Raw genomic sequence first — 13,122 nt, forward strand, 5'->3', positions numbered from 1 at the left:
TTTTTAAATTAAATTGGTGGTTATAAATTATGTTGATTTTTAAAATAACAGCTGTTTGTGGCGTGTTTCACTTGAGTATGGGTGCATTACCAATAAAAAGTCAAATTATCAGCATTTTGTACTTTATGGACTTACAATAATTGTCGGATGAAGAATTTGACGTTCTCATGGCCATTTGTGTGAGTTAAAATTTTCTAATGTTCCATTTCGCTCATCTGACGATCGATACATTTCAAGTTAGCAACGATATACAAATCATCCTTCTTGTGAGGAAACGTCCAAAACCCTTGATCTTCGCCGAATCTCGCAGCTTCTTGCAGTGTTTCGGGCAATTTCTCGTGTAAAGTTTCTGGCAAAAATACCTGCGCTATTAACCCCAAAAGGCAAAGCCCCGTTAGTATCACATATGGTATTCTTGCATCGTATATAACTCCCTGAAAATACAACACATGATGTTAACCCTTATCACTCGAGAAAAAAAATCATACAGGTCTCCAGCAACTCAAGGATTTTTTTATCAAAAATATGAGAAAATACTTATAATAATTTTTTTTGGAAAGGTAGCGAATAAGTACTTGAACTTTGATGTGTTACTTGAGCCCAGTACAAAAAATATTTAGATTGTGGTATTGATCGAAGTATCGTGACAATAAGTGTCACCCGTCAGGGAAACAATGAATCATGTCGATACGTTCATTATTGTAGACCAAATACAGAAAAAAAAAAATTTGTATTGGGCTCAAGTAACACATCAAAGTTCAAGTAGCCCCATTCTACGGTATGCTTATTTATGCTTACAAATATATGAAGAAACAATTAAACATGAAGAAACCTGTACGTGCACCCCTGGATTTTGTAAACAATAAAATGTATGACTATTGTTCATGGCGCCCCTGGGGCGCCTAACGGGTAGAATTAATATTTTATGTGGCGCTGTAGCGGTGCCTCTCGAAAGACAAAGGTTAATGAGCATATACTTAGATGCTAATATATGAGGCTATTGAAAAAAATAACTAAGCATCGTGCTGCTTCTCCGCAGGGAGAATACAATGCCGCTCCAATCTGTCTTTGCACACAATCTTCGTCTCTTCTACATTCATACGTCTTCTCATACAAACATGCCGATTATTCCGACTCTTGACTTGACCACATTTAAGTATTTGAAATACTTGATCATGCTAAGTTTTTCTTATTTCTATTACCAACCATATTCGCCTCATAAATTTGTTTGACTATCCTTTCTTTACTCATTCGATCCACATGCCCAAACCATCTCAACACACCTTTCCTTATTTTATAAATGCATTTTGACTGCATTAAGTCTACTTTTATCCTTTTGCCAACTGTATACTTCACTTCCGTACATTAGGGTGAAAAAAAATCATTGATTTATATAACCTTAACTTCTTAATTGAATGGTCTTGACTTCATTCCAAAATAATTTTTGGTACATATTTTCATTTTTTATTCTTACCTGACTTTTTTCAGTCCTATTTTGGTATCAGCAAATATTTGATGCCAACTCATTTAAATATTCAACTCTAAGCCGTACATAAAAGACATGTGTTTGTTTAATCTCATCCTAGATTTTATGGTTACAGCCCAGTTTAATGATCATTATATCAAATATTACAATTTGTTTGCTAGGTAATAAAACAGATTTACAACTCACCAAATAAACGACGTATGGAGCAAAAATACTCATTATACCGCCTGCTGTGATGCCGAGAGTATATCCTCCTTGTCGTATGCACGTGGGATATATCTCTAGAGCCTGAAGAGAGCTGACAAAGAAGCATAGTGATACTGCAAACTTAGTTGTGATCATCATAACTACTTGCAGCCACTGGAGCGAAGGATCTGTAAAGAATTAAATAAATGAAAACTATAATTTTTTGTTGATATTTCAACAAAGAAGAATATGGAAGTCTGGGCATTTACGATAATATGATAAATAACTACTATAGTTAGAGATAATCCAGAATGCAAATTGATGATAATAAGGAAGGCAAAGGAAGGAGGTAGGTAGAAGAAAAACTAAGGAATGAGGTTTGATGGACAGGTATTGAAGTCAGCATGGACGCGACAGCGCTGTACTGACATGAAATCAATTTATACGATAGCAGTACTATAGATTAGATACAGTAGTATAGATTCTACTTAGTCCAAAAATGCAAAAAAACGTACCACAAAAAATGTCCCTTACTGTATTTTAAGTTTGGACAGCCGAGTACCGGGCCATCACTAACTCGCCTTGTGTTTGAAGTCAGTTACTGACTCAATGTTAATCTGGCCTTGTAGTGTACATGTGAATTCTGTGCTGAGAATGCTTAGTATTAGTAAATAATCATGAAATAATCAGGTCGCAAATATTTGTTATGCCAAACGTGCTTTAGCGACTCAAGATAAATCTCAAAAAAACAAAAACTAAGCGCATGAAAATCATAGATAAACACCATTCAACAAATAAAAGTTTTGCATAATTTTTTTCCTAAATAATTTATTTATAGTTTCTTTTATAGTGCGGGCTAATTACTATGAAACAATGTCTCACAACAAACCACAAATTAGAAGGAATGAGATATTTATTTCTACTTTAGACAAAAGTAAATTCTATAGTAAGAGTGTGATAAAATTTTGCCCGCCTCCATAGTGTAGGAATTAGGACATTTGTATGCCATTCTAAATAAATATAAGTGATGTTTTCAGTTTCATATTACCCTGAACTGGTGCCTGAAGTGTAGGACTTATCACGTTCCCTTCATATAATAAACGATTAAGTTTACATTTTATCAATTTGACACAGTGCTCTATGTACCATTGGGTGCTGACAAGGGTCAGTAGTAGTGATAAAATTTCTTCTAACCTCAGCAATTTCATACCCAGGATAAGTGTTTTGAATGACGCACTTTGTGACATAAATTCAGATTCAAGGTGATATATGCCAATAATATCGCCTTGTATATATATGTATGCCTAAGATGCTGTGCTACTTGCCGACATTAGAGATATCCTGCAGGAGCTGGTGGCGAAGGTGTTATAATGTGTGCAAGTGATTTGCTGACAAATGTTGAAAAATCAAAATTCATGGTTTTTTAATGAAATGAATGTAGATCTTGATATAAAATAGTAGTAAAGGGGGAATTTCAAATTAATAAAGTTGCACGTGTGAATCTAATGAGTGAAGAAACCATAAGAAAAAAAAATGACGAGAATGTAGTTAGTAATAGAAGCATAGGAATACCTAGGAAAACTTGGCATGATCAAGTATTTCAAATACTTGAAAATTTTCATGTCAGGAGTCATATTAGAAATGTTATTGACAGGATAATACTAACCTTGCAATGTAAACATAACCGGAATCAATCCACAGATTGCAATCAAAAACCCTAAGGCCCCAGTGAACCTTCGTCCAAACTTGTCACTGAATATTTTTCCTACGATGTATGATGGCATCTCGGCTAGTGATTGCAGAAAGAAATTCAAAAATGGGTTTCCATTTAAACTGCTGACATTAAGCACTATTATGTAGTAACTCATAATAGAACATACCCTGGAAATGTATACTAAAAATAAATATATATGAAACGAAAAGATTATTTGTTGTTTTTATGTTCATGCATTATATGCGCGCTAGACAAAAGCTGTGCATCCATTATACTGTACATCTTTACAATAAACTTTTCGATCATATGGCTCATTCATCCAAATCATTCAACCTTTGCCCATGGTTATATACATCTACTTGAAATGTTTATGCAATTGTTATTTTCAAATAATAATGTACATATTTCATAATAATAAATAATAGCAATATGAAAACAGAGACTTCTGAATACTTTATAGTGTGATAAACATTCATAAATAATACCCTAAGCCATTACGTAAGTTAAATCATGTATTCATTTCATATAACATAATCAAATGTGTAAACAATTAAAGCGGTTGTTGGTTATAAAAAAGGGTAAGTAATTTTAATAACTATTGAATTCTCTAATTAATTCATTCAAGTTTTATCATGTTAAATCAATGTTATGGCTTTAATTTGAACTTTAAAAAAAATTGTGTCACAAAAATCATTCTTCTAGCTAATATTCTAATATTGAGTTTGTTTATTTGATCAATTTTAAGCAGTTGTACTCATTAATCACCTGCCTAGTAAACTTTCCCTCCCGGTGATATGTATTTACTACAACTTGACTTTAAAAATGAGAATATCAATATAAAATATTATAGAGACGGGCTGAGAATTGTTGTATTCCTCCGTAATACAATTACGTGTTACATAAAAGTATTATAATATTAAGTTATTAATTTGCAGCGACGAAAATAAATAAATTGTTTAAAAATTGGGGTTTTTTAATGTATGCGTGCATGCCACACAGAATGTACACGCGCATGCCGCTTCATACTGTTTCCGACGATCTCATTTTAGTTGGGTACAAGTTGTTGTTCAGGGTGGTCGTGTCGCTACTCTAGCTATGGCGTCTAGTTGCGATATATTTTTAAAAAAAATCTTTTTTAGGTACTAGGCCTAACAATACAAAATTTATACAATTCAACTTCAACTATAGTCAAAAGCAACATTTAGGAATATTAACATTTTATGGTGTACAAAATACATATCACCGGTACACGCGGTTTTTTACCACCGTAAGGGAAGGTTTAATGAATCCTAGCTCATCTAAGATTTAATATGGTTTTCTTAATATAGTTACAATTGTTATAATGATACATATATATGGCTACGATGAACTTCACCAATAATAAAAATAATATTTTTCTTCTTGTGGCCCCTATCCACACCTAAGTGGTAAATAGGGTATCACATCAAATCAATACGAAGGTAACTTGATCATAAGTTTATAAAAGCAGTTCTGTGCCCCATATTCATGGATATAGGAGTGGAATATGTTTAATGGGATGCAGATCAAGAAACTAAAAAAAGCTTAGGGTGAAGGATATTACTGCCATATAGAAAACGCATAATTAGTACTATAGGAGGGGATAACAGCATTGACTACGGTACTCGGGGTTAATCAGTTTATGTAAGTTGTACACAGTTTATATAATCTAACTTACCAGCATGTTATGAGGATGATGGATTTCTTTGCTAGTTTCCAGTTGGAAAACAGACTTCCAATTCCATAAACTTTTTCTGGTTTCTGAGCTGTGTTCTGCAGTAACAGTGCAGCATCAGTAGAGAGTCTTGTTCTATTTATTTTAGCAATCCGTATTAACTGATGAAGACATTCCGGAACCCTCCCTCGACTTAATAACCAGCGAGGTGATTCTACTAACCAACTAGAAAAATAATATAAGAATACATGATTCGAAATACAAAAGAATATGATGTACAGAAACATATTATGGTAGAAGATTTGTTTTGGAATCAATAGTAAATAAGAAACAATATTTTTTTATTGTACTTCCAAAATATGAAATACTATCCACAGTTACAAATAGCTAAGAAGCGACGCAAAAGTAAATTCATTAAATGATTATTAATTATGTACACTGTACATAAATCATCAACATGTATTACAAAGATAAAGGTATTTTACTGCAACGTATATAAGTCGTTTTATGGTATTTGAGTTTATAAGAGAAGCTGCCATATAGAACCTAAAGCGCAGTAAGAGAATGTTATAGGTATTTATGAGATGAGTATAATAGGTTCTACAAACAAGCATATTGCGGTGATATTTACAACAACAAAATTAAGGTTTTTGCATTCCATCACTACGGTAAATGCAAAAAACAAATGTCAATATCATCGCCATATCTACATATATACCTGTTTGTAGAACTCTGCATTCCTCCCCAAATACCTAAAACATGCTCTTATTGTGCTCAAACAACTCTGTACAGCGACATAATAACATCGTTTGATTGCCATCTATGGACACCGTGAATGATTCATGTGCCCAATGAAATAAACGACGATGTTTCAATTTGTGATGATGTTACAGTACCAATGACGGTACAATTTGCTAAAAAATACAATAGACTATGAAGTGGTTACATTAGATAATGTATGAATAGTATCTCGCCCTAAGAAACAGACAGGTAGAGCAGCAGATGCAACATTCAAAGGTCCCGAATTTGAGTCCTGGAGTAGTTGGTTACAATTTTGTGAGATTCAATTATTTCATATTGTTGTAATCATTTCCTGTATTCCAAATATATTGTACATTAAATTTTAAGCATTTTCAATGATGAAAATGTAAAAAATGTATATATTGATATGAGATATACACTTGCCATTAAAGGCAACGAGTATAAATCAAATATGTTTTAACACATTTCAGATGGGTATTTTTTTCGCCTGTGGACTTGTGACGATGGAATTTGATAATTATATACATATAGTTAAGACCTTAATAAAAAGATTGGTTTATGATATTCACATAAAAACATTGAATAATTCATTATTTTCTGCCTTTGCAATGAGGCCGACGCAGAAGGTAAAAATACCCTTCCCATCCTCAAGCATCAATCGACCGAATGGGTAGAGATATCTTTCCAATATTTTTCAAACACGAATAACTTACTAGCAAAGTGGGAAGTAAAACAACAGCGGGGCAGTTGACACCAGCATGTATATGACCCAATCTTGCGTTAACCAGTAAACGACTGGTAATAGGCAGACGCCAGTCATCCAGCCAAAATTCTGCATCTGGGCGATGAAGGCTCTGTCTTCAGGGTGTGTCAGTTCCATCACTATCACCAGACATGATTGCGCACCGGATGTTGAAGGTATCGTAGCAATAACGGAAGCCGCCAAGAACAACCAGTAAATATGCACCACAAACGGTGATACAAAACGACCAATGCAGGTTAAAGTAAGGGATATTAAGAATACTGGCCTTCTCCCAATTCTGCAAAGAAAAAAAATATTTAGTTTGCAATAGTAATACTGTTAATTTTTATAAAAATATAAAAGTAGGTAGGTACAGATGTCTCCATCAGAGTTGACCTGAATATAGCACTAACACCAACATATCATTTATTTCAAGGGATCATAAAACATACAATGTTTTGTGTAATGTACTGTTACTAAAGGGGATAAGCCTATACGGATATACAATACAGTGTCATAAAAAATAGACTTCTTGAGAGAAAAATAAAAGTCTCCTGCTTTGTTTCTTAGAAGATTGTAATAAATACAATAAATACATGCTTTATTATTGTTAGAAGTATTATACATAAAATATTATTTTACATTAAAACAAACACCTAAATATGAGTTTCTTGGGTCAGGTCTGATAAAAACATCTGTACCAAAAAAAATGCTGATTACTAGTCTAAAATTAAAATGGTTGATATTAATGTTATAAAGCATCTTATACTTATTCTCACCCAATACATAGTACATAGGGCAATGCATCAAAATTGTGCATTTTTAACTTTTTCATTAACCTCATAATGGTAAGGCTATCTATCAGTCTTGTACTTCACTTGTAATAATTATTTAATATTATTGGAGTGAGGAAATACTTAAATTAGTTTGATTTCCCTAGGAATCTACCCGGGACCGCAAGTATGATTCCCAAATGCACTAACCACTGCACTACGAAGGTGGACCTTTATATAGAAACCTTCTTTCTTTCATCTTTTAACTCTTATTCACACACAATGGTGCATAGGGCACTGCATCGTAGAGACGCAGTGTTATTTTGATCGTTGATTGCATGAAGGTAAGGTGATGAGCCCTTCGCTCTTTGTACCAGTCCAGGGTGATATTAAATAAATATGAGAAATAAAGAAACCTTATAAAACTGAAGAAAATAGAGGATTGTACTTACGCATCACCTAAATAACCAAAAAGGAATCCTGCAAGGACTTCTCCTAATTTAGCAGCAGCTAATATATTACTATTGTATATTTCCTTCTCGCACACCCAATCTTGAGTTGAAGGAACTGTAGTTTTAGCCCATGATGTATCGTACTCATAACCATTTTGGCACTGTGCTGAAAAAACACATTTTTATATAAATCTCATTTGCGAAAACAACTAGCAAATGCATTTGATGTGCTATTACTTTGTTAGATATTCATGCTTTCACTTTTTTAGCATCATTTAAAGGAATAAATTTAATGTTCAAAAATAATTTCATCATATATTAATAATAATAATCATATATTATTTTGAGAAATAAAAAGACTTGATCCACTAACATTTTTATTAACCAACTAGACTAGGCAACAACCTATTGCCCTCTTCAGGGTTGAATTTATGACTTTATGACTTCTTTTTGTTTCTCAAAATAATGTATCAATATGATCCACAAAGTTAATGCTTTCAATATTCAAAACATAATTTCATCACTCCAGTTTTCTCCGGAACACATTTTACTTGTTAAAACCCCACTATTTAATTCTTTAATTAAATTATGTCCATGCTCTTCCAATAAAGCGATATGTATGTATAAATGCTATTACATTTTGGAAATAATCTTGGTAATATTTTTTTTTAAATATATTTATTTAATCAGTACTTTTTGTGTGAGTTGTTTGAAAATAAAACAAGGTATTCTTTTTATTAAATTATTTCCTGCAAAGTATGATGTCTAGTTAATTCATGTTGTTTTGTAAATTAAAAATAACATTTTACACCATGTTTCGATAATTATTTACATTGGATAGATATATGTAATACTATGTAAACTCAATCTGAAACTTTGGCAAAGAATGGTTAGGTGCTATGTTTGGTCAGTACTTTTATACAGAATTGAATCGAGGACCCTCAAGATCAGCACTTTGAACCGGTTAGAGGCATTCGAAATCGTAGAATGCTACGCATTTCATAGATCAATATAGTCAGCAATATGGTTCAAAGATCAAGAGTAAAAAGACAGTTGCTGACTGATATCAAAGTTCGAAAGATATCCTATCTGGGGCTCGTCTTTAGAGGAGAAAAGTATGTATTGTACAAGCTTTTAGTGCATGTAATCATAAAAGGCAAAAAGTTGAGGAGGTATAAGCAGAAGGCAGATCTTCTGGCTCCGGAATAAATGGGATTGGATAGGGATGAGAAAAAGTTGAGGCGCTGTTTAGAGCTGGGACACATACTTTAAGTGATAGTACTTACACCATCTCTTAAGATGGTACATAAAGAAGAAGAATGCCATAAATCTGAAAAATTCTTACTTATTATGGTTTCATTTTCTTTTGCCGTTTCATTTATCAAAGCTTGTTGATACATTTCACAGGAACTAAATACATATTGACCTGAAGAATCTTTCTCCCTGTGGACAAAAATAATATTAATTATATTATATTTGCATTATATTTTTACATTTTTAAAGTAAGAGTGGTGAATAAATCATTAAACTATATCATAAACTATGTATATAATATGGTATTTTTTAATGGTAGGATTACCCTATTAGGAATTTACTCAAAAATAATATTGAGTTTAACATACTATACATTTTAAAAAGATGTTTAAGATTCTCATTGGATATTAAAAAATCCAAAATATCATTAATTTAATTTATCATTTTCGATTTTTAAATAAATAAATTTATTAAGTTGGCAACCATACTGCATGGTTTTAAAATTGGTTACAATGCTCTTAAATAGGTCCCATTGGGTTCCATAGACTTGTAGGTACGTAAACTCCTGGTAGTGACGACTGCGTAACAGGGTTTACAAGCTTTGCAATTTTGATTCTTGTGGTCAAATAGCTTATGACGTCACACCTAATGACGCCAAGAGTTTGTTCATTTTACTTGAAATTGAAATATAGATGGTTCATTCCATTATAAATTTATAGATTTCAACATGATTAATACTGTTTGTCGCGATTTTTTTATAGTAATTTATTTGACCATAATAACAAAATACTTGTTTTATTAGACAAAACTAATACGCGTGATGAGGGTCAAAATATTAATCTCACCATTGACGGTCCACAAATTTCTAGTGAAGAATGTAAAATAATAACGCAGGCAGCTCATCATTTTATGCAATATTTTGTAGCAGTGCACAATTTTTATAACCATTTCATTAAAATATTTACATTTATGCTTCACATGAAAAAATTACAACATTCATTAATAATATACGAAAATAAATATGATTGAGGTGTACATTTAACACATACTATTTTTACTTAAATTTTTTGAGGTAATTTTTATTTATTTGTTCATTCCTTCTTTCTCTTCTTTCTATTCAATATATTTTATAATATTTCTGAAAATATACTTGCCGTGGTAAAGTCAATTGTTTCCACTCTTCTATGGTAAAATTCCCTTCATCTCTCCCTGGAACCTTGCACCAATGATCTGGAACCGTCATTGCGAGAACCAGATTCATGTAAGCCATCGTGTTCATTGCAGTAAGTAGAAAATTGAAGATGTAATTGCATCTTGTTTGATATTTCCCGTCATCCCCTACAGAATGAAGCACTCTATCAAAAACCGAATCGCTATTACTCATTGTCAAAAAATAATTATTACGAATAATTAGCTTTCACTCTTAAAAAAAACAGCTAAAGAAAAAAAAAATTTAAAGAAGAAACATATTTTTCTAACTATTATTTATTTTAGCGCGGATATATGAAATTATCAATGTACGAGCAAAGGATGCTGTTTCTTTTATGTTCATGAGACTATTTGTGTCTAATTGTCTTACACTGATAATGTCATCATACGAAAACCTTTGATAACGTCGAGTAAATGAGCCGAAAGATAATTTAACTATTATTTATTTTCCAGTCATAATATGTCGTATGTATATGTACATAATTTAAATTAATATGCCGCCATAAAGTACATTCCATGCAATCTTTTTTAATCAAGGGCGTAGTGAATAAATACACCTTTTATGTATTTTTTCCTAATAATAATAATAATAATAAATCTTTATTCCAGCTTGACTAAGTGGTGGGTGCAATACTTAGTCAGCCATATATGTTCACACAATTTTTTTTTAATAAAATGAAATTAAAATAATAAACAAATAAAAATAAAAATAATGAAAAGAAACGGCGAAAGAAAATTTGGAGAGATGTAGATGAAGATTAGCTCGCTGGCAAACGCAGCACTGTGCTCCAGTGCCGCCACATGTCCAGCCCCCATCTGTGCTCCACAAGTCGCTTTATGATGAGGTTGGAGCTCTTCATCAGCCTCTCCCGGAAGCCTGCCACTCGGTGCCTTAATAGGCCATCCCAATGTGGTAGGCATAATAAAGTATGATGTAAAAGATGTATTATAATTTTGCAAGAAACATAAAAAGTGAAAAAAAAATACTAATATAAGTATGTCAAACTCGCTGCCTGCGAGTATTTTTTTGCGGCTTGCGGAAACCCGCGGCTATATTTTTCATTTATTTTAATTCTTCATTGAGATCATTTTTTTTTGTACGGGAACATATGATATTCTTTTACAAAATCATTAAGTTGGATCTACTGTATCTTATGTGACTGTTTTTGATAATAGATTATTCACTTAACGTTAGATAAAAATGATAATGAGATTTTTGAGTTTTTTTATGTGGCCCGCCGGCGTACCCAATATACCTTATGCGGCCCTTGGTGCCTTTTGAGTTTGACACCTCTGTACTAGTATGAATATTAGTAAGATTAGAAATTAAAGAAGGGTTCCCATGATTAGTGTCACAGATATTTAAGAGGCTATAGGTTACACTAACCTACCTGAAAATAGAATCAATTTTTAATAATTGTACAGTAATAATAATAATAATGCAAATATTGAAAGAACATTGAAACTGTGCTAAAAATAATAAAGAATAAACATTTCGCAGTTTAACCATAGTTTGATCCTATTTACAAATATAAAACAGAATGTAAGATTTTATGAACTTGTAATACATATAACAATACAGACGTAGTAGACCGCCAATTTCGAATCCATTAAAATTTTATGCCATTTGTATGAACTGAGAACGTCATATTTTTGGTAATTAGTATATTTAAAAAAAAATTTTAACCCTTTGGCTGCCTAAATCCGATATATCGGTTTTCGGTACTTAGCGAGAAATATCTAATGTGTAGAATCTGACGTCATAATTTATAAAAGTATCAGATACATTTTGGACAGTAGGTATGTTAGGGATTCTAAATGTAATAATACCTGTAAATGTAATATTAATAATATCAAGAAATGAGAATGAAAAATATTATTTCAATAAAATGTTAAATTTAGTCCAAAATAAAATGATTTTTTTGTATATGCTTCTAATATGTATTTTACTTATTCTTCATTAGACGATAGAAAAATCAATATAAATTTATTTACGCTTTGCGAACCTGGTTTTTGTAGCTAAAGTAATCAAAATATTTGTTAAAAATATAAAAAAATGTATTTAAAAAAATCATTATTAGTACTACAGAAAACTGTGATACCTAGTAATAAAAATGAAATCTTAACGAATATCTTACTTTCTCCCATAAGTCTAATTACCCAAGAACAAGATTATTATCGATTTTTCACTATATCGATAAAATAATTCCCTATATGCAGTGGTGGGATTCAGCCGGTTCGCTAGAACCGGTGCCTAAAATTTTTAGAGTTCGCCGAACCGGTCCTTAACCCTTTGTTGTCAGATAATATTTCGATTGAGATCGTGTATCGGAGAACGCTTGGTTTACTTGGTCCGCCACGTTGCAAAAATATTTGAACCTCACGAAGAGAAAAAAATATTGGGAAGATGAAAAAAAATAGTGGAAAATTTTCAGTTGCACTTATTGCACTTATTAAAAAGAATATCGTGAAAGATATACGCATCAGCATTTGGAGCATTCTCAGTTGTTATGTGAATGTTCTGTTTATGTGCTGAATAAAAAACAAATAAATGAATGAATGTAAAAACTATTTTTTTATAAGGGGGGGTAGGGGTAGTACCTAAAGGGCAAACCGGTTCTTGAAAATTTTGAATCCCATCACTGCCTATATGCCCATCTTATCATTAAAACCTTGATAGAGAATAAAGCCTCTTGGCTAGAAACGGTTAAAAGTAAGGTCGGTTTGGATTAAGTCAAATTTTGACGAGCATCCTGAGTGTTTTGTCCGAACACCTTATTCAGAAATCTCCCAATCGGTTATGTTCGGTCATGTTCGGTGTTCGTTCGTTCTCAGTAGCACTCAGTACAAC

General features: G+C 32.2%; 1 protein-coding gene across 1 annotated transcript; it reads right to left on the minus strand.

Moving 5' to 3' along the window:
• Window positions 1–76: 76 nt before the first annotated feature.
• On the minus strand, window positions 77–10,626 carry LOC148312010 (carcinine transporter). The gene is made up of 8 exons (XM_088277956.1): window positions 10,217–10,626; window positions 9,154–9,251; window positions 7,809–7,974; window positions 6,555–6,881; window positions 5,083–5,304; window positions 3,339–3,553; window positions 1,673–1,860; window positions 77–434 (listed from the first exon to the last, which is right to left on the minus strand). The coding sequence occupies exons 1-8, from the start codon at window positions 10,444–10,446 to the stop codon at window positions 195–197; spliced, it is 1,686 nt and encodes a 561-aa protein (XP_088134082.1). The 5' UTR covers window positions 10,447–10,626; the 3' UTR covers window positions 77–194.
• Between the last annotated feature and the right edge of the window lie 2,496 nt (window positions 10,627–13,122).

This window comes from Brachycentrus maculatus, unplaced genomic scaffold (assembly GCF_059751285.1).
Source record: "Brachycentrus maculatus isolate JH-2025_06_01 unplaced genomic scaffold, ASM5975128v1 h1tg000051l, whole genome shotgun sequence".
Lineage (NCBI taxonomy): Eukaryota > Metazoa > Arthropoda > Insecta > Trichoptera > Brachycentridae > Brachycentrus > Brachycentrus maculatus.